This window comes from Cryptotermes secundus, unplaced genomic scaffold (assembly GCF_002891405.2).
Source record: "Cryptotermes secundus unplaced genomic scaffold, Csec_1.0 scaffold1242, whole genome shotgun sequence".
NCBI lineage: Eukaryota > Metazoa > Arthropoda > Insecta > Blattodea > Kalotermitidae > Cryptotermes > Cryptotermes secundus.
In genome coordinates this window covers 34509-60166 of record NW_019739237.1, presented here as the reverse complement: position 1 = coordinate 60166, position 25658 = coordinate 34509, and the positions used below count along the sequence as shown (strand labels likewise).

The following is a 25658-nucleotide window of genomic DNA, read 5'->3' as shown; positions in this document are numbered from 1 at the left end:
CATCATTCAGAATGAACCCACTGTCTTCATATTCGGGGTAGAAGGACACCACAGCAGGCTTCCCCGACAGTTGGTGACTACCTACCAGACTAAATGGTATCACAAGTGAGACGAACACAATCTAAAACAGAATGTGTAACGGTAACGTTCTACACTCGTATTAGGTAGGTTATACCGGAAATACTGAGGTTCTCCGTGGTCTTCCTCAGACCCTCCAGCCAAATGCCGGGATAGTACAGTAAACCTTCGCTAATCCGGTTACAATTAATCCGGATCGGAAAACGAACAATTCTGTTCCCATACTTTAACAGACACGTACGATTTAGGAGCAAGAAGACTTTCAGACTGTGTTGAGGGCAGCTGGAGAGACTGCAACCACGCACGAAAATATCCAAGATTGGCTTCAGCTGGATAAAGGAGACCCTGGATTCCAGCTTCTAACAAAGAAAGAAACTGCTGCAGTGATGTTTTATATATTTGACTTATAGACCAGTGTTTCTCAGTACCGGGCCCTCATCTTATAAAAAAAGAATTTACCGGGCCCCGGTCTCACAAAGATTGAGAACCACTGCTCTAGGGCGAACTTTTGCTTCATTAATCCGGATTATCGTTCAGTCCAGATGACCTCCCCGCATTAATCCGGATTTGCGTGGGTTTCTGTACTAACAACATGGCAGAATATCCCGTACTCTACAAAACAGATGTCACGTATGGCTGGAACAATGATACGAGGGGGCCTCATGGCTTACACGCACCCTTCCGCCAGTTTCCTTGGGGTAGGCTGCAACCCCACTTCCTATTTATAAAAGGCGAAGCAAGTCTGAACATGCTCAATATATCTGCAGAACTGTTTCTTTCATTCAAGAACTGGTTTTCCACCAGTAGAAGGTACGGAAAATGTTGATAGCAACACAGTCGGAGTCTATCATACGGTGGGATCACTGGTTCAAATCCCGCTCGGGAAAGCAGCTGTTTTATTTATTTACTGCTTATTTAACGACGCCGGTCACGGTAGCCGAGCGATCTAGGCATGCACTGCCTTCGCTCGGTCAAACACTGGGATCGTGGGTGCGAATCCCACTTAGGGCATAGATGTTTGGTATGCGTTTATTCTGTGTTTAGGTAGAGGCCTTGCAACGAGCTGATCACTCATCCAAGGAGTCCTACAGTCTGTAAAATGATGAAAATGAAAAGAAAAATACACCTCGACACCGTAGGATATAAGCGGAACAGATTACGTAAATAAACAAACGTGCAGTCAATAGTTGAGACTACAGAGCACTGAAAACTAGGATGACTGGCGTGAAAGGAAGCAGTTGCAGACTAATTTGAGGTGCTATACCGGCATTTACGTAGAGTGGTTAAGGAAACCCACGAAAAGCACGTTGTCCTGGCCAAGATTCGAACTGGATACATCCAAAATGCAAGTCAGAAGTGATACCGTTTGAGTGCGTTTTTAATCTTTGTGTTGTTCTGAATTTCCAATAGATACGAGTATATCTCCCTACAAGCCCTACAGTTTGTTTGAGGAACAACCTTAAAAGTGGGGTTCGAATCTTGTCGTGTTACCAATGATGAATAAATAGAGTCGTGTAGGCTTGTGTCATAAAATGAGGGTACTGACATATTAGAGTGTGACATACGTAACCGGCAAGATGTCCGCCATGTCTGCACTGCCAGCATTAAAAGCATATCTGTACGAACAAGGCCCAAAACATAACCTCACATTTGTCTCCTAGAACAAACCCGAAAGCAACGCCTTCCAACATTAAATTATGCTCCTTACAAATTTACAAATTGATTTCTACAAAATGAAGGGCTGGGATGGCCCACTCTATACAGTGACGGGTTACGGGACTGACGGTCGTGGTTCGATTCCAGACAGGGAAAAGAGATTTTTAACTGATCCACACAGTCCAGATCGGCTCGAGCATACCCATGTCAAGAATGACGGAGCTATACCTCCACTCTTCCACATGTCTTCATGGCGTGCTGCTTAATCAACCAAGCACAGAGGGCAACTTTACCATCTACAAAAAGGAATCTTCCCCTTGTCCCTTAGTAATTTCTTTTTTTTTTTCCTTATTACAATTTAAATTTAAATTACGGGGGCGCAGGAAATCACTGAAAGCACTCCCCACTGCTCTCAAATACAATGACCAAGCAAAACATGGCTGAGTTGGATTCGGCATTCTCACAGCCAACTCATTTGGGGGGGGGGGAATACGGGCGTACGTTGAAAGTCAACTGACGTTTCGGAGGAACATGTTGCCTCCTTCTTCCCCCTGCTTCATGCTAGTTTCTTGTTCGGTACTCTTAAACCCTGAAGACGGAGGCGATATGATGGCCCATAACATCGGCTGACTTTCAGCGGACTACACGGTGTTATATTCCAGAAGACAACTCAAAAATCGCGCTTTCTTACAAAAATAAAAGGTAAAATAGAGGTGTGGCCAGCTTCACGTTCTGGCTGCTCTATCCCCAAGGAAAAACCACCCGGTACCCATTGGATAGGAGGCTGGGTGGGCCCCGGAGCAGATTTTGACGCTTTGGAGTGGAGAAAAACACTTATTTCTGTCGGGAATCGAACTCCGGCCCTTCAGCCCGTAGTCCGTTGCTATACCGATTGAGCTATCCTGACTCCTCATAAAACAATGATAAACTACAGGATAACAAACTGAGGATAACAGTCAACTATGAAAGTTGCGTTTACCCGTGACGGCCTGCTTTCGAGGGGTTGACAATGGATCTTATGCGGCGCTTTTGAGAGAATGCAGTGAAAGCTGAAGATGAAACTGGGGTGATGTAAGAGCTATTCGCGACCCGGCAGTGAAACTCTCATTGCGAAGTTGACTAGAGTGGTGCTCCTGCATTCACTGCACTTGACTATCCCATTCGCATCCGCCAATTTGCCGAACCGTTTGTGCTACGTGGCCAGAGACTTATCGCACGGCCATGGGCGCCCAGCAGACCTCGAACGTCCTTCGTCCAAACCTCAATTGTATTGTCACGATTTAGGGGTGTGACTACAGACTGGGTATGGATTGGCGAATGGATTAACTGACCACTTATACACACGACTCGGAACTACAAGCACTCACAGCGCTATCGCTAATCTCCACGCTTTACAAATCACCAAAGCATCTGCTGAGCCTTTTCCAGCCTGCTGTGTCATCAGCTGTCCCCCAGCAACGGCTTCTAACAGTGCAGATTCTTCAGCTTCCCGCGCTCAGGTCCTATCTTCTCAGCCTCCCTTGTAGAGCTCAACTCAACTGCCAACCCTCAACTAACTGGACTGTCAAAGTCATATTGTGACTGACGGTCAGTCAGTAAGCCTTGGTGTCGAGCCCAGTGTCTGTCTTTTGTTATGTCTGCAGTAGTAAGTCATTTGTCTTATAACTGTACTGCCCCAACTGTCTTCTTTATAATCACTTTGCAAGGACCGAATAGAAAACACCGTTTCCAACAATAACCCTACTGTTGTACACGTGTGTTTACCGATCCGTCGCTTAGAATCGGGGAGCAAAACATCATTGTTCTAATGTTGCGTTCGTGTACGTTGCGAGCGTTACCTAGCAACGGCCGCTGTTTACAGATCAACGGATCATTACGCCATAATATGAAGTCACAGTTATAATTTACGGTACCTAATATCTTTCAGGCGATTCAGTCTATATACCTATAATAAGGCCAACGCACATTATAAATTAAAATCCAGCTCGTGCTTAATTAAGCACCACGTCATTAAGGCGTGTGAGAAGTTTTTTTTAACATTGGCACTACAGCCCCAGTGGGCCTAGGCCTACCTCCATGAACTCCGTTCACTTCGGTTTTTCTAGATCTTACACATACGGTAGGACTCCTTGGGCGGGCGATCAGCTCGTCGCAAGGCCTCTACCTGTAGACAAACACAAAAAAACGCACACAAACATCCATGCCCTGAGTGGGATTCGAACCCACGATCCCGGCTTCCGAGCGAGCGAAGACAGTGCATGCCTTAGACCGCTCGGCTACCGTGACCGGCGTGGGGAGTAGTTTAGCGCCATATATTCTTAACCTAGGCACAAGATGGAGGTGAGTGGTCAGCTTCACCAAAGCGGAAATAAACCCCGGTATGCATTAGACAGGAGGCTGCGTGGGCCCCGGAGACAGTCTGGACGCTGAAGAAAACTTCTTTTTCCTTGTCGATACAGCCTTTGGTCCGGCAACTATCAGCGACTGAGTTCAATAATAACAGTCCTGTGCTCAATCCTAGGACAGTCCAAGTAGGGCCTGTGGTGAACAAAGCTCTCTCTCCGAGGTCTTCGACTTTTCCCTCCACACTGTCACTCTACCATCGCTCCATATTCATGTTACCTGGGGCTGATACAATATGCTCATTTGGATCCTCAGTGCAAACAGGGAGGGGTATAAGTATTATGGCGCTGGGGCATTTCGACCGCGTTCGGGCCCCGTACCCCAGGGGAGGGCCTGCTGCCTTCAGGAAGCCCTAATTTTGCCAACATAATTTAATTTCAATCATAAGCATCAAATAAAAAAGAGATTCTGTAAACCAATGATTGCCTACTTTCATTTCACACGACACGGACCGCAAAGAAAAAGAAAAAAAATTGAAGGGGAGGTCAGGGCACCCGCTACCTAGCAACGGACAGGGGCCAGAAACAGCAAAGCAATGTCATAAGTTTAAAAAATTATGGACTGGGACACACACAGACAGACACCTAGCTGATCTCATAATATACACAAGAAGTTCTGGGAAGAACTAACTGCCTACTTTAAGCGGCCTCCGTAGTCTAGAGGTAATGTTCTCACCTCATGACTCGTAGTACGCGGGTTCAAATACCCGGCGGAGGTCGTCGAATTTTTAAGGGCTGAAAAATTCAGGGAACAAGTCCTCCGGGAGGGACTTTAAGCTGTGTCCCGTGTCGTAACTTTACGGCACGTAAAAGAACCTCATATCCCCAAAGGGGATCATTGAGCCAAATCCCAGGACGTTTCCCGCCCAACAATAGTCTCTAAGGCCTCTGATAGATGGGGGAAGCATTACAGACACCGCTAAGCAAGTCGCCGAACTCGCTTGCTCGGCGGGACTGATGGTACGCACCATTTATCGGTAGGGTATAGAGACTGGTAGAATATCATAGAGGGAAGCACAATAGATCAAACTGGTCGCGGTGCATGGGGAAACCCACCCTCTCTTAATAACTAACTACTAATTGCCTACTTTCTTTGATATGACACGAACATCATAGAAACATAAAATATGAGGGTGGGGGGAATAGAAAGGTGATCCGATTTCATAAACCTCAAAAATCTGTGGGGGATAGATATACAGATGGGCAGACACGTAGGGATTGACAGACAGCAAAGGTGATATCATACGCCTCCTTTAATTTTTTTTTTTCAAATTAAGGAAAGTCAACTAAAAATGAAACGAGTATCGTAAGCCTTCCAAAACGTTTTATTGAATCAACACGTTTGGGCCTTCAGAAACTTGGGTGTGCTTATTAGTAATCGGTACACGAAACGTGTACAACTCACCAACATACGCGATGTGGTGTGTCGCGTCATGACGACAAACCCAAACGTCTTGACATCGATGAATTGTGTTGTGGTGCTTGAACATTACAAGTTTACGCTGTCAATATTTATCTGCGCGCAGGACGACAGAAACCGTCTGCAAGGCTGTAGTCTGCACATATCTCTGCTCCATATCTCACTTTCTCACAAGTTAGAAAGGAGGTTTATGGAAGTACGGAAGGATATTGGGGCAGACCTGTATCACAATCGTGCACCTCGACAACAATGTACTGACTGAAGTGAACACAAATGGAATCTGCTTATGTTATGTTCAATTAATAACCCATAATAGAATGAAAATATAATGCTTTAAAGCCTAAAGAAAGAGAGAAAGTGGGGGTAGCGACAGACGCTACATTTAAATGGGAGCAAGGAAAAAAATCTATTTTGAAGGTAAAAAAAAAGTTAAAGCTATCCCTGTAACAGGCCGTGGTGGCCCATAGGGCTTTGAAACGTCGAGGCACCCACACTTTCTCTAGGCAATCGGCCCACAGATGGCGGTGAAGTTGTCAGCCTTACGCGCCGGCCGCTCTTTACCACCCAGGAAGATTCCTGGTACTCATTTATGTTAGAGGCTGTGTCGACCTCAGGGACATAGTGTGGTTTGAAAGATTTCGTCAATTGAAGAGTCCAATGACCTCATCGGGGATCGAACCCGAGACATTCCCAGACAATGCCGGCTCGTCTTTCTGGAGAGGGTAAAGCTTTCGGAAGTGAAAATGTAGACTTTGTTATGAGCAGAGGAGTGAAGTGGAGCGGCGGCTTTAGCGCGTATGATCGGAATTCATATTTATATTAATGTATTAAGGGCTACATTATGGTGAAAGGTTGATATAGCATTGGGAGGGCTACATTAGGGTGAAATTTCGTTTATGACAGGGCTGCATGTGAAGCATGGAATGCAGCCAGAGTCAAAGTCTGAGTCAGAGTTATTTTACAGAGAGCGGTTTCCCGCCAATTAGTTCGCCTTGGTAACAAGCCCTTTGAGAATCACGACCAGAGATTCTTCTTTTTTTTTCAACTGGCCCTTGCCGCCATACTANTTCTCCTGCATGATTTGTATGAGTGTGTTTTCACATAACAATCATAAATGAAAACTCTTTTTTCTAAACTGTATCTCGCACGAACCATAATAAAGTCACAGAATAATGCACTATACTTAGCTTCTGAAACACTTGAAGGCTAAACACAGACTGAATCAGCGCATGAATCACCGCCCGTTTGCCGGTCGGTGCTAGAGCATCTGCTGAGAGCAAATTCTCGGAAGTTCCCTGGACGTCTGATAAGCCTGAATAATGAACACTCTGTATAACATCCTCTCTGACGAGAGGATCGGTCTGTCTCTTATGAATAGCCTTCGCTTCGCCTTTTTCAAGTGTATATATCACACATACAGCATTTTTTTCGAAAATTATAAGTCCTCTATCAGTCCATGCTCTTCAAATACATCATGTTTATCTTACTTATCTTACGCTATAACGGCGGCTTAGTCACTTGAACAGTGAACGCCGCAAAGTTTAAGCCTCTTATATTTCCTATGTCTGGCTTCGCCTTGTTTAGTCGTGCTCCCAAATAAATTATCCAAATTCAGTCCGTACCGCATAGGAAACACACTACGTCTCCGCTACAAAGTCCAACCGGTTAATGCTGTTTAGGGAAACAGTCGCTGCTTATTGTGAGAATCATACGGAACACACAAATACATTCTGTGGGCAGAATGAACAGTTTTAATATGTTAGAAGCAGGTGGTACATAATGTAACCACCGGGCTTTAAAGGGTTAATGAACTAATGTTTTCCCCCTTGGCACTACAGCCCCAGTAGGCATAGGCCTACCTCCATGAACTTCTCCGTTCACTTCGGTTTTTCTAGATCTTACACATTCGGTAGGGCTCCTTGGGCGGGTGATCAGCTCGTCGCAAGGCCTCTACCTGTACACAAACACAGAAAAACGAACACACACAAACTAAACATCCATGCCCTGAGCGGGATTCGAACCCACGATCCCGGTTTCCAAGCGAGCGAAGACAGTACATGCCTTAGACTGCTCGGCTACCGTGGCAGGCAATGAACTAAATTCAGAACAAAATTAATCTAAATGCGATTCTGTAAAGCTGTGGGAAGAGAAAAATCCATGCCCCTGACCGAAATCGAGCCCTGGATATCATGCCCGTATCCACTCTGCCCTCGTCTCACCGGTAGACAGGATGTCATATTTTAAGGCAAATACCGCAGAAGGCATATAGAGGGAATGATGAAGGCCACAAACATAACCTTCCATAGGATAATGACTGACAATGAAATCTCTGGCATAACTGTCGTAGCAAACAGCCGAAAATATTACACTTGATTGCAATTCTACTGTTTTGTTCGAACAATGTTGTATGCAGTAATGAAACTGCGTCAATCTGTAATGACAGCCCTCGACACACCATGAATTAACACAGAAATGTTTGGAATTCAGTACATCCGTAATGGTAATGGATAAAAATATATAACACCCTTGTCTCACACGTGAGGTTACATCTGAATGATGAAAGTCGTAAAAATCTTGGTCAATAGAAAAAGCAAAGACATGGAGGGGGTACGCAATAAGATTCCCCTTCTGTCACTTCAAGGTCGACACAATTGTTCAACTTTGCTGTGCGCTGGGGAAATGAGGGGGTTATGGGGTTACCATGGGTCACTGGAAAACAGGCTACAATCTCACACGAGTATAAATATTAAAAATATAAGTTAGTCGGTTGTGGTTCAGTATAAAGCCGGTCATACTGATATGGAATGGTCAATTTTCTTACTAATGCTACAAGTAGCATATTTCTTGCAGTGCGTGGACTACAACATTGTGCCGGAAGTTCCTTATAGACCAGCATAGTTGAGCACTGGGGAAATGCATCAACAAGTAATATTACTGATAAGAACTGTAAACTGTGTGCAATTCAATACTTCACTACTGATAACCGTTCCCAACTTCAGATATCTCCTTTCGTTTCAGTATAATTCTTCCATCTGTATACACAAAGTCTCTGTGGTCCAGTGGTCAGAGTTACTGCCTACACATCCAGAGGTTCGGGTTCGATTCCCGGCGCTACCAGATTTTCTGAGTAGTGGGTCTGGAACGGGTTCCAATCACCCTCGTGTGGATAACTGAGGAGCTATTTGAAGGAAATACCGGCTCCGGTCTAGAAAACCGAAATTAACGGCCGTGGGGATCCGTTGCGCAGATCACGCGACACTCTCTATCCGTTAAGGTTGGCACAAACTTCACAGTCAAGCGGCGGTCGCTCGGTCGGTATACTTCGCTTGTGGACTACAGGCCACGGAGTATAGACAAAGTAACATGAATTATATGGAAGTCATAAAGAAATTCCAAAGTATCCGCTGGCTTCCTTATAACCGTCCGAAATACGAAACATGTTCGAATAAAACTCGGTATAGTAGATTGAAGTGTGTACCACAAATTCGTTCCTTGCTATTTTCAACATCTCTTCGGTCTCGAAGTTACTTTACTGCACATACCGAACGTATTACTCCAAAAACATACCCAAGCGTTTAGAAGTACATCACGCTACAGACAAACTGCAAATACAAAAATGAAATTACCTTGTATTTCATTAACTATCCATTCTATCTAAAAATATTTCAAATAAAAGTTATGTACCTTAATAATATCTACATTTTATGTTACGTACTAATGAGCGTCTTAAATCAAGTCAAGGAGCTGGGCAGGGCACGTAGCACACATGGAGAGATGAGGAATGCATATATGGTTTTGGCGCGTAATCCAGAATGAGAACCCCTAGGAAGACCAGACGTAGTTTGGAGGATACTACGACGGACAGTCAGTAAACAGATCACAAATGGAAGTAAAACAGTTGTAATGGACCTAACAGATTTTCTATGTGCATCACTAGGTAGCAGCACAGTCTAAGTACCAGACGCGCATGCGCATGATCAGAGGCTGGTTTCAGTAGCCAAAATGGCGGCCATGCTTCAGGAGAATACTACCGAGGGACAGAGTTTGGGTGTGTTTCTTGTGGGCAAAAGGGCTGAATGCAAAGAATATTCCTAAAGATATGCTTCCTGTTTTCATTTGGAAGTGTTTGTCGCGTAAGGCGGTTCACAACTGGGTCGAGAAATTCTCTCAAGGACGTTCGAAAGTCGCAGATAATGCCCGATCAAGTAGCCCAGTTGACAATGCAACAGAAGCAACTGCGCAGCGGGTGGAAGAGTTGATGCAAGCTGACCGGAGGATAAAAGACAGCGTAGCAACTGCACTAGGGAGCCGTGCCATAACTCAGGCGGTCTCCGGCCGGTTTCACACCGCGGCAGCCCGGGTTCGAGCCCGGGTCAGGTCACTGGGATTTGTAATGGACCAAGTAGCAGTGGCGCAGATTTTCTCCGAGTACTTCGATTTCCCCTGCCAATTCGCATTCCACCGATTGCTCCACAATCATCATAATCATCCATCATCATCTGGGGCTGGTACAACAGGCCAAACAGTGGCCGCATTACCAAGTGGACACAGTATCATCCCATGATAAAAAAAAACTGCATTAGGGTGTTCCCACGGTTCAGCATACAACATAACGCTTCAAGTACGCAACAGTAAGGAAGAGGAGGCCACTGTGTTTAACGAGATCTCTGGTATGTCGATTCTGGTTCCGACTGTATGTTGAAAATAGAATCGATATTTCCTGATGAATTAACGATCCATGCCGTTACCTTATGATGACTCACGCTCAAAGATACCCTGAGAATTCAAGAACTTTGTGAATATATGCAGTCTGAACTCGCGTGGTACGAGTGTGGCATCCTAATGAATATTATCTGAGAGCACGTGACCTCCTTCGGTTGGATGTCGGAAGTAAGGTTCGCACGAACCACAGAGCACGGTGAAGTTCCGCACGTTTGGTTTTCAAGCGTTGCCAGTTCACTGAATACCGTGGGGCCAGTTCATCGCGTTACTGAACTCTGCGAAATGAACTACCAAAACGGGTAGGGCATTACCCAACATATTCAAAAAGTTTCACTCACTGACTGCATTTGGTTCAATTCATCATCATCACCACTGGCAAAACAGCCCTTTCTGAGCCACAGCCTTCCACAGGAGATTCTCTGCAAGACTCGTCTGAATCCGGTTTTAAATTCTTTGGATATCAACAAAAATAAACTCCGTGGCCTGTAGTCCCCATGCGAACTACACCGACCGAGCGACCGCAGCTTATCGGCGAAATTAGTCCCAACTTAGGGGATAGAGGGTGTCGCGTGGTCAGCGCAACGGATCCCCACGGCCGTTAAACTCGGTTTTCTAGACCGGAGCCGCTATTTCCTTGAAATAGCTCCTCAATTATCCTCATGAGGCTGAGTGAAACCCGTTCCAGACCCACTACTTCTCAGAAAATCTGGTAGCGCCGGTAATCGAACCCAGGAACTTTGACCACTGGACCACAGAGGCGGTCTTGATATCACAACATTTTTTTTTTTTTTACTGAGCTAGGTCGTAAGCCTTGAGTCCAACCCCCTCAACTTGACTGGGTCGAGTAAATCGCTGCTGGCTACGCCAGCACAGTCGTTCTTGGTTAGAAGTTCCGGGATTCACGACCCTATTTTACTGTCTCGCCATTCTCGGAGCCGTATAACTCCCCTCCCTCCCCTCAAACCGGAGGACCAGGTCTCTATATTTATGTCCCCCAGGCCCAGGCATACCCCCAGACACTGGGTTCCCTTTTCGTCGCCCTCTACGACTCACAGAGCTATGGTGGAGATATTCTCACCCCCTGAACACGTCCAGCCCGAAGCCAGTCACTACACCTACATGATACTAATACGTACCCGTTTTCATTTCAGTTTAAGGTCGGCGAGACTGAAAACAAGGGACGTGGAACTTAAGAAATGAGGTCCCTCGTCTCATACTGCACAAGCATTAAAGAGAAACCCCAATATCCGTGATATCTGCATAATTACCTTCCGGTTCCGTCTGAGACAAAGCACAATTATCACTACGTTCAGTGCCAAGGTCTACAGATGCATTGTGTTTCATCAGTTGCCATGACGATGCAGGTCGGGGGATATTCTCATGAGGTCATGCATGAGCTTCATAGGGGGAACTGCAGAATGCGCGGTTCTTGGGGAGAGAAAGTTGCTAACTGCATCCAGAGGAATAACAGTTAACTGCTCTCTTACGGGATGTAATGCAATATAGTCTGGTGGTAGATCCTTACCGACGTTTCTGAAGAACGTTCTGCCTCTATCTTCAGGACAGAAAGACAAAAAAGTACCTTCGATAACGGGATAGCGCAGTCGGTATAGCGACTGGCTACGGGCGGGACGACTGAGGAGTCGGAGTTCGAGTCCCGGTGGGGGCAAGAATTTTCTCTCCTCCAACTCGTCCAGACCGGCTCTGCGGTTCACCACAACTTCCTATCCAATGGGTACCGAGGCCTCTTTCCCCGGGAGTAAAGCGGCAGGGGCGTGAAACTGCCGACTCAACTCCAGCTAGTGCCGAGGTCAAGAATATGTGGATCTATACTCCCTCATACGCCTTCGTGGCGTAATGCTTAACTAGCTAAGCGCAGGGGCAACTTTACTTTACCTTCGATAACGATATACCAGACTACACGGCGTAACATCCAGAAAACCCTAACCTTCATATTAAGCAGACTGGGTTGGGGGGTAACACTACAGACATGTATTCGGGAAGTGCTTGGTTCGAATCTCGACCGAGCCGTGGACCAGAAACGGCCCCGGTATATCCGTCTGTCTCGCGGTCGTTGCATAGCAACGGCTCTACACGCTATAATACTTTGTCCAAAATTGACTATTATATGTCAAACAAATGTGTGAAGCAATTTTACTGTACAGTCCAGTTGGGGCAACAATGTTACATAACTTTTCATTCAGCTCTCCTGGCAAATATGATCTTTGTGAAGAGATCCATATATGACACAAGCGCTACTCATTACTACGCTACGAGCATCCGGAATGCAGAGGTGCGAACAGCGCATGTGCAAACTCTACGTACTCCGGATACACACTTCACCTTCCCAAGCTTGTTCAAATTGCATAAAATACACTGAATGTGCACCTACATGTAGACCACAAGCATTAAACAAATGTGCGATATTAGAAAATAAGAAATTTTATAATTTCAGTACTGACAAAACTTGGCAAGTTCATGGAGCATAATCCTTCAGCAGCCAACAGTTCCTCGGCAAGTCAAGAAATTGCACGCAGTTTATGGATCCCAAATATTCCTCCGTGACAATGTCTATAAGGGCTCGCCCCTGATCCTTATCCAATCCATACCCTCTCATTCTATTTCCTTACGATCTATTTTAATACCATCTACGCCTAGGTCTTCCATGTGGTCTCTTTCCTTCAGGTTTTTCTATGAACACTCTGTATTAATTTCTCTTCTCTATTCCGTCCATCTCATTTCATCATCCTAATATAATTCTGTAAAAGGTAAACTTGTCCTTGTGCTTAACTAATTAAGCACTACACCATGAAGACGTATGGGGAAGTGGATCTATAGACCCACGTATTAGTGATCTCGGTATTATATGGAAGTGAATGGTCAGCTTCATGCCCCGGCCACTATAGCCCCGGTAACCATTCGATAGGAGGCTGGGTGGGCCCCAGAACCGGTCTGGACGACGTGGAAGAAAAAATCTCGGTCCTTCCGGGACTCGAATTCCGACCCCTAGGCCGTCCAGTCGCTATGCCGACTGAGCTAATCCGGCTCCTAATAGTATTTTGTAAGGATTACAAATTATGAAACGTCTCATTATTTCATTATTTATTCATTTATTTATATTTCATTATTTCATGTCTCTTAGGTCAAAATATGACCGCCTCTGTGGTCTAGTGGTCAGAGTTCCTGGCTACACATCCAGAGGTCCCGAGTTCTATTCCCGGCACTACGAGATTTTCTGAGAAGTAGTGGGTCTGGAACGGGGTCCAGTCGGCCTCGTGGGGATAATTGTGGAGCTATTTCAAGGAAATACGGGCTCCGGTCTAGAAAACCGAGATTAACGGCCGTGGGGATCCGCTGCACTGACCACGTGACACCCTCTATCCGCAAAAGTTGGCACTAACTTCGCCGACAAGCGGCGGTCGCTTGGTCGGTACAGTTCGCTTGCGGGCTACAGGCCATGGAGTTTGTTTTGTTTTTAGGTCGTAATGTTCTGCTAAGCACACTGCTCTACAACACACTCGGTGTATGTTCCCTTCTTAGCATGGGAGACCAAATTTCACACACATACAAAAGAAAAGCCAAAATTACTGTTTTGTATACTTTAGTCTGTACAGTCTTGGAAAGCAAAGGGAGGGCAAAAGATTCTGGGCAACATGGTAGCAAGTATTCCCAGAATATAATCTGTTCTTCATTTACTCACTAATGCAATTATGATTTCTTAACGTGATTCCCGAACAGCTGAGTTTCGCCGTATTATCAAAGGTTCTAATTACCTACAGGCCTACATATGTTAATTAATGTCTTTTAAGAAAATCCCAATACAAAGAACGAATACTTCCTCCTAACTAAATATTGCCAGAAATAAATACATTTGACGTAGCCCCAGACATGTCTTGGGTGGTGAAGCATAGAAGGGTGAACACATAAATCCCCACTCTAAATACAGCAATGGGGGAACATGGCTGTATAAACAACTCACTTTCATAGTTTCTGTGGTTTATTTTACCACGCTGTCAGTAGCTCTGAATTATACTATCGAATGGCAGGATACATCAAAACAAACTCCGTGCCGTAAGTCCACAAGCGAACTATACCGACCCACCGAACGAACGCCGCTTGTCGGCGAAGTTAGTGTCAACTTTGGGCTGCGCCATAGCTCAAGATCAAGCGCTGGCTTCCCACCGCGGCGGCCCGCGTTCGATCCCAAGTCTGGTCAAGTGGGATTTGTGGTGGACAAAGTGGCGCTGGGGCAAACTTTCTCCGAGTACTTCGGTTTCCCCTACCAATCTTCATTCCACCAACTGCTCCACAATCACCCTCACCTATCATCTGGGGCTGGTACAACAGGCCAGAAGTGGCGGCAGTACAAGGGACTTAGTCCCACTCCACTAGCAATAAAAAAATAGTGTCAACTTTTGCGGACAGAGGTTGTCACGTGGCCAGCGCAACGGATCCCCACAGACGTTAATCTTGGTTTTCTAGACCAGAGCCGCTATTTCCTTGAAATAGCTCCTCAGTTATCCTCACTAGGCTCAGTGGACCCCGTTCCAGACCCACTACTTGACAGAAAGTTTGGTACCGCCGGGAATCGAACCCGGGACCTCTGGATCTGCAGACAGGAACTCTGACCAATAGACCACAGAGGCGGTCAATGATAGGATACATTGATGATAAATCGAAAATGGTGTGGAATGAAGTGGGCGTGAACTAATACAGACACTATTCCAGTATTTTCCTGGAGGTACCAATGAAAACGATAAACCTCAATCAGGTGTTCCGGCCAAGACTCGAACCGAGCCCTTCCGAATATGAGTCAACGAGAGTCACTTCTCTGTTGTAACGTCAAAATAAATTTCTCTCGTTTAATTTAGTACACAAAACTCTGCTTTATTCACGCCGTTTGCAGTTTACCTTGTTAACTGTTACCTTCTTTTAAATACTAAGGTTTCTTTATTGTACAATCAGCCACTCTACTGCTCGGTTTCTACACTGTTAACGCTCACGTCCTTAAATTTCATGAAGTTGCGTAAAACGGAGAGATGACGTTCTAATTTCTCAGCTGACGAAATAACTTCTACAGAAAATGATCTGGTCATTCGGCTAACCTTGTTTCACGATCGGATAAACACGAACTTACAAAAGCGACCACGCTTACAGCAAACCTGAGAGCTGGGATAGCCCAGTCGGTATAGCGAAGGGCTGGGGTTCGATTTCCGGTAGGGTTTCTTCTCCACATCGTCCAGACCGGCTCTGGGGCCCACCGAGTCTCATATCCAAAGGTACAAAGTGTCTTTCCCCAGGGATAAAGCGGCAGAGGCGTGAAGCTGACAACTCACCTCCATCTAGTGCAGAGATCAAGAATATGGGGCTATACCGCCATTCCCCCATGCGTCTTCATGACGTGGTACTTCATTAAGCATAGGGACAACTTTATCTTCTTACCTTAAGGCAAAAATATGCTAAAAATGAAACTGTATTTCGCAGAACACATCTCTATTTCTGAGAGGAAGTGAAAACCACACACATGCAAAGTCGCCCCCCCCCCAAGCTTAATTAGGTACCGCACCACGAAGGCGTACTGGGGAACAGAGGTACAGCCATACGGATTCTTACCAAGCCGACTGGTATTGCTGGAATGTTTCGACTCTGTTCGAGTCCTACCATTCGATGCTATGTACTATGAGATGTTGACGTCATAAAGTAAGCCATAACCACTATACACGTTTTAACTTCAGCGTTGGGTGGATGGTCAGTTTACCCCCCCCCCCCCGTTTCTGTCCCAAAAGAAATAATGAAGGTACCTACTGGATATGCACCACAGAACCAGTCGTACTCCTACATTCGTTTCTACCCTCCTCATAAATTCCGGTCTGTAACAGGCAACGGCTGCTTCCTATGCGATCAATCTCGAGAGACAGTAGTAAACTCTGTCTAAAATATCTCTGCACGCACGTCACACTCTGAGTTTATAACTCACTGGGGCCGAGTCAGAAGAAGACAGAACAGTGGCCGCTAGAATTCACAAGCAGTAAATGAGACTGTGCTGGCAACTGTAAACCACAGACCCGTCCTCTCCTAACAGAGGACGCCCCACATCAACAAACCCGCAACTGAAATTAATAAAAATCTGGTCTTTGGTCCCAGATGGAGGCTAGACACCAAGGCAGACCGTCGGTCGTAACATAATTTTGACTTTTGGTTCCATTTTCATCAAGGCAAGAATTCTGTGATAACTTCGATGGTTTCTAAGGATGGAAAACACTTTCAATCAGTACCACAGCGCATTAAACAGTAGCAGTAACACATAACCGTCTATCACATTAGCCGAGCGGTCTAAGGCATCTACTGCCTTCGCTCGCTCGGAAGGATCGTGGATTCATATCCCAAATAAGACATGGATGTTTGGTGTGTGTATGCGTTTATTCTGTGTTTGTGTTGTCCTGTGTTTAGGTAGAGGCCTTGCGACGAGCTGATCACCCGTCCAAGGAGTCCTACCGTCTGTAAAGTGATCATGAAACTGAGAAATCAGTTCTATGCTCGTCCATGTGGGCAAAACAGAGAGAGAGAGAGAGAGAGAGAAACATAATCGGCTACTCACCATCTCCTTCCTGAGGACTGCCAGCTGTGCGTCTAATGCCATGGGTTTCCGGACACGCGGTGCAATCGGAGGGGGTACACCATCTCCGTTCTGCTGAAGACTCCGTACATGTTGATGGTGCACAATCTGTTGACGTGGGGTTCCTCCCGGGGTTGGTGGTGTGGGTCCACGCCCACTAGACGAAGGTACCACTCTCACTGCACCACTATTACCATTGACGCCACCAGAACCCCCAACACTACCGGAAGTGGGATTCTGCGATGCCAACTGTCGAAAACTTCCACTCTTCGTTATTCCCCTAGGAGTCGACACTTCCGGTTTCTGCTGCTGCTGGTCCATAGTAGCGAAGTGCAAGTTTCCCCCACAGCTTTCATATAAATTAACGCCACTTAGACTCTTCGGTAATGGAGGAAGACCCTGTAGAGAGGCCATGTTTCGCCTTCTGTTGAAGGAAGCGAGATGGTGTTGTGAAATCTGCTGGCCCCTATAATCAAGATTGAAATCCACATTCAATTCGCTGCAATCAGTGTACTGGAAACTGTTACTTCTGCAGAGGTCCGTGGTTGAGGAACTGGACTCGGTATTGCTGGAATCGGATGAAGCCGTGTAGGAATCATCCAGAGTTATGTGACAACTTGAAAATCGAACTGGCTTCCCATTATCAACTTCAAACCAATCCGAGTGCTGTATCCGCGGCTGCGAAGTTTTCTTATACAAGGATTCAATAAACTCACTTTCTTTGTTCCCTGTAATATTATTAACGCCGTTTTGAATTTCTTTGCTTCCGTTGTTTTTATTATTATTATATTTCTGATTTGTTCGTTGCTCTGAACTTTCCCGAAGTTCAACAATGAGATTTTCCACCAAAGGAGAGCATGACGACGCAACAATGCCATTAATGATAAGATCTTTATCATCTCCGGATTGTTTCTCAGATATTGATGATAATGTTTCTCTTTTAAGTGGGCTGTTATCAATTAGAAGAACCGTGTTTCGATTCTCTGATGAAGTTATGTAGGAGCTATCATGTTTATGTTGCCCAGTTGGTAACACGTGAGGGCCATATCTTCGCAATTTATGTTGACTGTCCTCAATATCGGTGTTCTGTTTCATAACCGTACTGGTTTTATTCGCGGGAATTTCTTCCTGTTCTGGCGGGTTCTTGGTTTTGACATACTCACCACTTCCACTGAACACAATCGTGTGCTGGGAACGCGGATAATAATTCTGTACTTCCTGCGCAGTTCTGGTCTGATGTCCATGATCACTACTCTCATTTTTTTCATTTGTCTTTTCTTCATTTCGTTGTGGGAACGATACGGTCTCCTGCTCGCGTGGTTTCGTTGTTATGACGTGCGAAACAACGGAGTTCTCTTCCTGTTCTTTGGGTTTCGGTAGTCGCAGTCTCTCTGGAGGCTTCAAACGTTCAGTCACTGCTCGTATTTCAGTCTTTTCTTGTGAGTCATGAAACTTTTCTCCTTTTCTGTCTTCCAAGTCACTTTTAATTCCGAGTACTGTACTATTCACGCCCGGTACCGCCGGTCTTCCGGACTCCTGACCGTTACACTCCTCATGGGTACCATTATCACCAGACAGGTCACTGTGGTGAGTGTTTCGAAATTCTTCCAACCCACGGCGTCTGGTTCTTTCTGACGAGGAGCTGGCATTTACGCGGTTCTCGAAGTCACCTTTGCGCCGTCCTTCATCGTTCCTATGTAACTGCGTAACCCGCGTAGAATGATGCAAAGCAGTGGATTCATCAGAATGAAAATAATTTTCACCACTTCTATTCGCGTTCTTCACAGGTTCACCATGATGATAATTAACACCTTGTTTTACTGCCGCCTGATGGTTTAATATTTTCTGGGGTTGCTGGTTCCGTTCTTTTGGTACTGGGGCATTATTTACAACCTGAGACGTATTTAATTCCTGGTTTCTTTCTTTTGATATTGGGGGTGCTGGAGGTGGAGGTGCTCTTCTCGTCGGAACATGTGTTCTGTTACTTGTAGTAGCTTCTGCAGACCTGGTACGCGCAAGCGCTTCAGCCACTAAGGACTTACTTGGTCTAGGGGGTACGGGAGGGGGTGGCAAAGGTCGTGTTGCCAATTTATTCCCAGCAGTGACAGGCGGTGTCACCCCTCCCGAAGTAGACAAAACCTGCCCTCGCGACACCAACATTACTCACTTGTTTACACACTACACATCACCAATTGGTCTTCAAGTTGCAATATTAGACCACAGAACACACACGTACTCCTTTCTCGCCGCTGCCACTAAGCCGACTGTCTCAGCATACTGCCGTGTTATATTCAGCACCACAGAAAAATCATAGCAGAGCGAGCGCAATCTAGTACCAAGCAGTGAAAGCTGTTCTCCGACGAAGAGGACTATGCCCTCGGGGTACTATTATCTTGAGAACCTTGGGCGAAACCCAGAAGGGGGGATGCTCAGGAAGTGGGTAACAAGCAATGAATAGGTGACAAGAGGGGGGGAACACACACACAATAGCAACCACTCATACCGTTTTCCGTAATACACGCGACTGATTCACGTTTTGGGGGTTTTCTGCTCGCAAGTGGTCAGCCATACATATTTGCACACTAGTTCAGTACATATGAGGTTCTTACAGCGGTGACAATTAAGACTCATGTCTTCTATTTAGACTTCTAGTTCCCTCTTAACCTAGGCGGGTCTTGAGTTCCCTCTTAACCTAGGTAGGTCTTGTCCTTCAGGATAGCGACGGGCTGAACGTCCGGGGTTCGATTTCCGACAGATTTTTATTTTCCAAAGGGTACAAATCGGCTCTGGAGCCCACCCAGCCTCCAATCCAATGGATATCGAGAGGCTCCTTCCCCGGAGGTAAAGCTGTTGGGGAGTAAAGCCGATCACTCACCTCCATTTGGTGCCGAAGTTAATGCGTGGAGCTATATCTCCACTCCCTTATACGTCTTCATGACATGCTGCTTAATTAAGCATAGGGGACAACTTTACCTTCCTGCGTGCAGTTTGTCCTGCTTGCTTGCTGCCTGCGTTCATACCGTTTTCGTGTCCGGCTTACTTTTCGATCCTGATGACTTGCGCGATATGTTCCTCCGAAACTTCGGCTGATTTTAACCGAACTACAGGACGTCATATTTCAGAAGACAGAACTATTCTTATGTCTTCATATCTCTCATCCATCTCCCAAAGATTATAACACCCAAGACCATAATTTCATCCTTATTTTTTCTTTGTACTGATGAGAAAATTATTTTCTCGCCCTAGCGCGGACTAAGGATCTTCGGACCAAACAACTGCAAAGCATATTCTAGGAGGGCAGTGTGTACTCTTCGCCAAATACTATTCGAAAGATAAAATCAAGGAGTATGCGAAGGGCAAGATATGTAGCACGCATGGAACAAAAGTGTATACAAACTTCTGGTATACAAATCTTACGGAAAGGGCCCGATAGAAAGACAGACGTAGATGGAAGGATAACATTAAAACTGTTCTCACAGAAACAGAAGGGGAGGGTACGGACCGGATTCATCTGGCTCAGGATAGGGACAAGCGGTGGGCTCCTGTGACCACAGTATCGAACCTTCGGATTCCATAAAATGCTAGAAGTTCTCGATTGGCTGAACAACTACTGGTTTCTCGTGGAGGGCTCAGATTCAGGGAATTACTTAGTTAAAAAAGAAAACTGTAGTTGAAGAATATCTGGAAAAAACTGAGGATGTTCATAATTTCTACTCGCTCAGCAAACATTCCTCTTCTTCAGCTTCGCGGATTAGGCCCTCTGGTCTGCCCCTTGGAAAGGGATCGGTACATCTCAAGGCCTCTGCCTACACACGACAACATTAACACAGACTGAAACCGTGGACAAACTTCTATTCTCTGTGTGGGATTCGACCCATCAGGGTTTCAAGTGGTCCAAGACATTGCCAAATATTACTAAAAACTATACAACTAAACTCCGTGACCTGTAGTCCGCAAGCGAAGTATACCGACTGAGCGACCGCCGCTTGTCGGCGAAGTTAGTGCCAAATTTTGCGGATAGAGGGTGTCACGTGGTCAGCGCAACGGATCCCCACGGCCGTTAATCTTGGTTTTCTAGACCGGAGCCGCTATTTCCTTGCAATAGCTCCTCAATTATCCTCACGAGGATGAGTGGGCCCCGTTCCAGACCCACTACTTCTCAGAAAACCTGGTAGCGCGGGGAATCGAACCAGGGACATCTGGATCTGTAGCCAGGAACTCTGACCACTAGACCATACAGGCGGTCGCCAAGTATTACTAAGATGATTAAATCAAAGTTAATAGCACGGGCGAGTCATGCAGCACGCATGAAAACACCTGTCGGTAAACTTTATTAAGGAGAAAGACAACTGGAAGCCTAGACGTAGATGGGTTAAAGGTAAAGCTGTCCCTTTGCTTAATTACGCACTATGCCATGGAGGTGTATGGGAGAGCGGAGGTATAGCTCCACCATTATTGACCTCGGCAGAGAGGAAGGTGAGTGTTGAGCTACACTCCCTGGCCATTTTACCACCTATACCTACTGCATAGGAGGCTGTGTGGGTCCCAGAGCAGAGTGGTTTGCTATCTGCTTTCATGCTGGTATCACAGTCGGCTTATTCGATCTAAAACAGGCATGTCCAACTTCAAACAGGTTGTGATCGACTTTCTAGTGTGAAAACTGCCACTGATCTACCACCCCCTCCTATCGCTGTACCTCGCTTTAAGCAAAAATATTGGTAAAAATAACACGACACATGATGGTTGTTGTAAAAGAACATACACTGAAAGTACAGACTACTTTAACGCGTACTTTCCCTTCAAAATCTGAATATAATCGTATTATATTACAAGTGAATTTACATGCTTTTCACGTATAATTTCCTTATAGGCCTATGAGATCTATCAAAAATCGTCCCGCGATCGACGCGTTGGACATGCCTGATCTAGAAGATGGAGACGATGTTCTTCCGAAACGTCAGTTGATTCTCAACGGACTACGTGGCGTTATATCTCAGATGACAGAAGTCTTCATAACCACAGCTGTGAGAACCTCAGATCCTACATTTTATATATCGCTCATCCATGGAAGAAAAGTACTTCTGGTAGCCTAAACGCCTCCTTAGCACTGTAGAAATCAAAGCTAAACCAATATACCGTATTTACGCATGTATAGGCCGCGTGCGTGTATAGGCCGCAGCACAATTTTCAGACAGAAATTATAGAAAAAATAATTTTCTTGGAATATTATTTCAGGAGTATTACACCCGGTATTACTAATTATGAATATATTTTTTTGAAATGAAATGTGATTTCGAATATTTCGAATATAAGCCGCACCCCAGTTTTCCTCTTGAATTTTTGGCAAAAAATGTGCGGCCTATACATGCGTAAATACGGTATGTTTCCGTCTACTGCAAGTAAACATTACTCTCACCTAATCGTTAACTGATTCACACAATACGTTTCCTGTTTGACACATCCACAAGCAAACGGACTTCAAACCCAAACATATTACTCGTCGACGTTACGTTAATTACGTAAAAAGTGCTGATAACAAATGAGGCGATGGCAGAGGTAAACACAGCCCAATTAACTTTCGTTAACCTCAACGTGGAGTGGTACAGCCGAACTGCATTCAGCCAATCCGTTGATCCCAGTTCCTGGTATGTGCAGTTCGAGAACAACATTTATCTTCACGCCCCTTTGACTAACTCTTCAAGAATGCCTCGTCTTGGGCCTTACGGATATGCAACCACTCTAACGTTGAAGAAAGCTGTCTTCTGGGATGTGGCGCCATGTAGATATTGTGTTAACCGTCGTTTCGGAGGAACGTATCGCCTCCATCTTCAGGGTAGAAGGGTAAAGGTCTGTTAGCACCTTCTCAAGCTGGTTCGCTCGCGGTTTCTTCTTTTTCTTCTACCCTGAACATGGAGGCGATACGTTCCTCCGAAACGTCGGTTCACAAAATATCCGCACGACGCCACATCCCAGAAGACTGCTTTCTTCATAATCACCGCGATCAAATCTTACATTCTAACGTTAATTTTCGTCTTAATCATACAGCAAATCATTAAATGGACCAGAGTTTGAGGCCAGGGCAGTCTGTCTCATATTTTGGAGAAGCAATTTATATTTTGACACGTTACTTCTGCGTCCCCAATGATTCATTTTACAGTTCGATCTACGACTATTCATTTCTTGCTGCCACAGCCCAAAACTGAGTGAGTTGGTTAAAGCGGCATCGCTTTTGACATGTAATCAGAAGGTGCTCGGTTTGAATTTCGGACGGGACACATACTGTTCTGTATTTCGTGGCTGTCTTCAGTTTTCCCAGACACATGCCGGGGTAAAACCTCAAATTAGGGCCACGCAGCTTCCTTTCACATCCTTCCCAATTCATCATTCGGCCCTACACATTCTGATCTGCTAGCAGCATCGTAAAACAAGCCATAAATAAAATATAAACACTAAATAACTGCAGCACTTTTTATATCGGAGCCGGGTTAGCTCAGTCGGTTTTGAGATTAGACCACTGGCTGGACGATCGAGGAATCAAAATTCGATTCCCTACAGAAATAAAGTATACTGCTCCTCTCTGTAACGTCCAGAGCGGCTCTGGAGCCTAACCAGCCTCCTATTCAATGTACACCGGGGGCTCTTTCCCCTGGGGAAAGCAGCAGGGCCGTGACGCTGCCCACTCACCTCCATCTAGTGCCACAATTCCTCAAACTTCTTCCTGGCGTTGTCTCAATTAGGCAGAAGGACAGGTCTGACTTTACCTTAATGCGGCAGTAAATTTCAAAATAATCCCCAACAACGTACTGGAAGTAATACTACACACAAATTCAACAGGGTCTGACGAGTTCGGGGCCCAGATTCAATTCAAGGGAGATCTCCGAGCCGACTGCAAGACTGACAGGACATCCCATGGCATGCAACAGGCACATAACAAATTACCTTCGGGATGAAACTGAAGGTGAACCTTGAGCGTGAGGAAGCAAAGAGGGAAATTAGAACATCCTAACCGACAAGGTACAGCACTTCAGACCGTGACCTTTCACGCTGTTTGCGCATGTCACTGACACGACTACTAACTGCCCACAGTCTGAAACTCTTCCATGTTCACGCACACGCACAACGCGCCTTTTCTTCCTTCAACGTTTCCACTCTTACGTAAGTCGCGTTGGTAACTTTAAAACAGCGCTTAATACGTGAAGTCCCATCAGGGGATGCAGGTAAAATCTTTCTTGTGCTTCGACTCTAGGCAGGGGCAGAATACTGTGACAAGTAGACACAATTTTAGGAAATGAGTTGACGAAGACGTTTCCTGGGATACGAAAATGAAAGATGTAGATTCTTGGAAACCCGCTCGTTGCTGTGGAACCAACAGGCGTGTCCATGTATATGAGTGATCAACAAAGATTTCCTAGGTTACCGATATGCTATATAAGCAGCCGTCCAGATAAGAACCAGGAGAGACCCTGTGTGGGGTCGGGGTCGAATGCCTCCACCGTGACCCTACGAGTCGTAGGAGGCGACAAAGAGAGAAGTCTCAAATCTGAGACAGTCAAATATGGTCGCGAGTCCCAAGGGACTCAGACCCGTCCTCTCGTCAAAGATAGCGCCCCACAAAAACAAGACCGTAACTGCCAAACAGTAACAAACTGCGGCTCGACACCAAGATTTACTGACTAACCGTCAGTCGCAATGCGACTTGGACTTGGAACCAGGAGAGACGCAGGAGGCAGGAGAACCACAAGTCATTCATTCGTAAATCAGAAGCGCGTCAGTCACAGGAGAGAAGACAGTTGTAGTCCAATCAGAATTGAGCGCGTCTTATGCAGTAATTTGTTGTGAGTTGTGACTGATTGTGATCGTGAAAGACGGTGTTAATAAATCCAATCCCGGTTATTATTAGTCACGGAGCCATAAACACGTGACAATATTTTTTCTCTTCATTCAGACCAGCTCTGGGGCCCTCTCGGCCTCCAATGTAGTGGAAAGAGACAATATTTCAGAATACTTTGTATCAAATTAATAAGTACAGGACAAATATACATATCTACAGACATTGAAACGAGGTACATAAACTGGAGTAAAAGGCCAAGGTTTCCTGCAACCTGTAGGAGCGTCATGCCGTTACATGGGCCCAGTCTCATGGAGGTTCCCACTTATCTTGCCTTATCAAGAAACCTGCTGTGGGTCACAGGGGGAATGATCTCAGCAACTTGTTTCCTGTACCCAACTCAAATCTGGAGGCGGTGGGAATTCATTCAGAATAACATGAGGATCCTTGTACGTTCATTTATGTCTAGAGTTAACCACACATTAACATAAAACGGGGATCAAAAGACACAGACTAACGCTAGGTACAGAATTCAAAATACAATTCAAACAGGGCACATTTATTAAATTTATTTTATGCCTCAATTTTATATTTTCATTATATATGGTCAATCAAAACAGGCACTTTATTTTAAACGGTAACACAAGAAATTTTCAACTTCTTTTGACAACACATACAGAATAGGCTGATTTCAATTCAATCATGAAAATGGCAGCTGAGAGGTTGTAACATGCATGGTTCCTTTTTACTTTTTACTCTTTGTGTACTCAAGACATATCAACTTACTAACGAATTTGGATATAGCGCAGTCGGTACAGCGACTGCCTATGGGCTGGGCGACCGAGGGGTCTGAGGTCGAGTCCCGGTAGGGTCAAAAATTTCTCTTCTTAAAGTCGTCCAGACCAGCTCAGGACCCATGCAGCCTTCTATCGAATG

At 45.5% G+C, this 25658-nt stretch overlaps 1 protein-coding gene across 1 annotated transcript in view; it reads right to left on the bottom strand.

Annotated features, from left to right (window-relative positions):
• The window catches only part of LOC111871828 (leucine repeat adapter protein 25-like), a 42371-nt gene extending 25012 nt beyond the window's left edge, over positions 1–17359 (bottom strand). The window contains exon 1 of the mRNA XM_033754428.1: positions 16877–17359. Coding sequence (XP_033610319.1) covers positions 16877–17308 — 432 coding nt within the window. The 5' untranslated portion in view covers positions 17309–17359. The remainder of the gene's footprint in view (positions 1–16876) is intronic.
• Positions 17360–25658: the final 8299 nt, after the last annotated feature.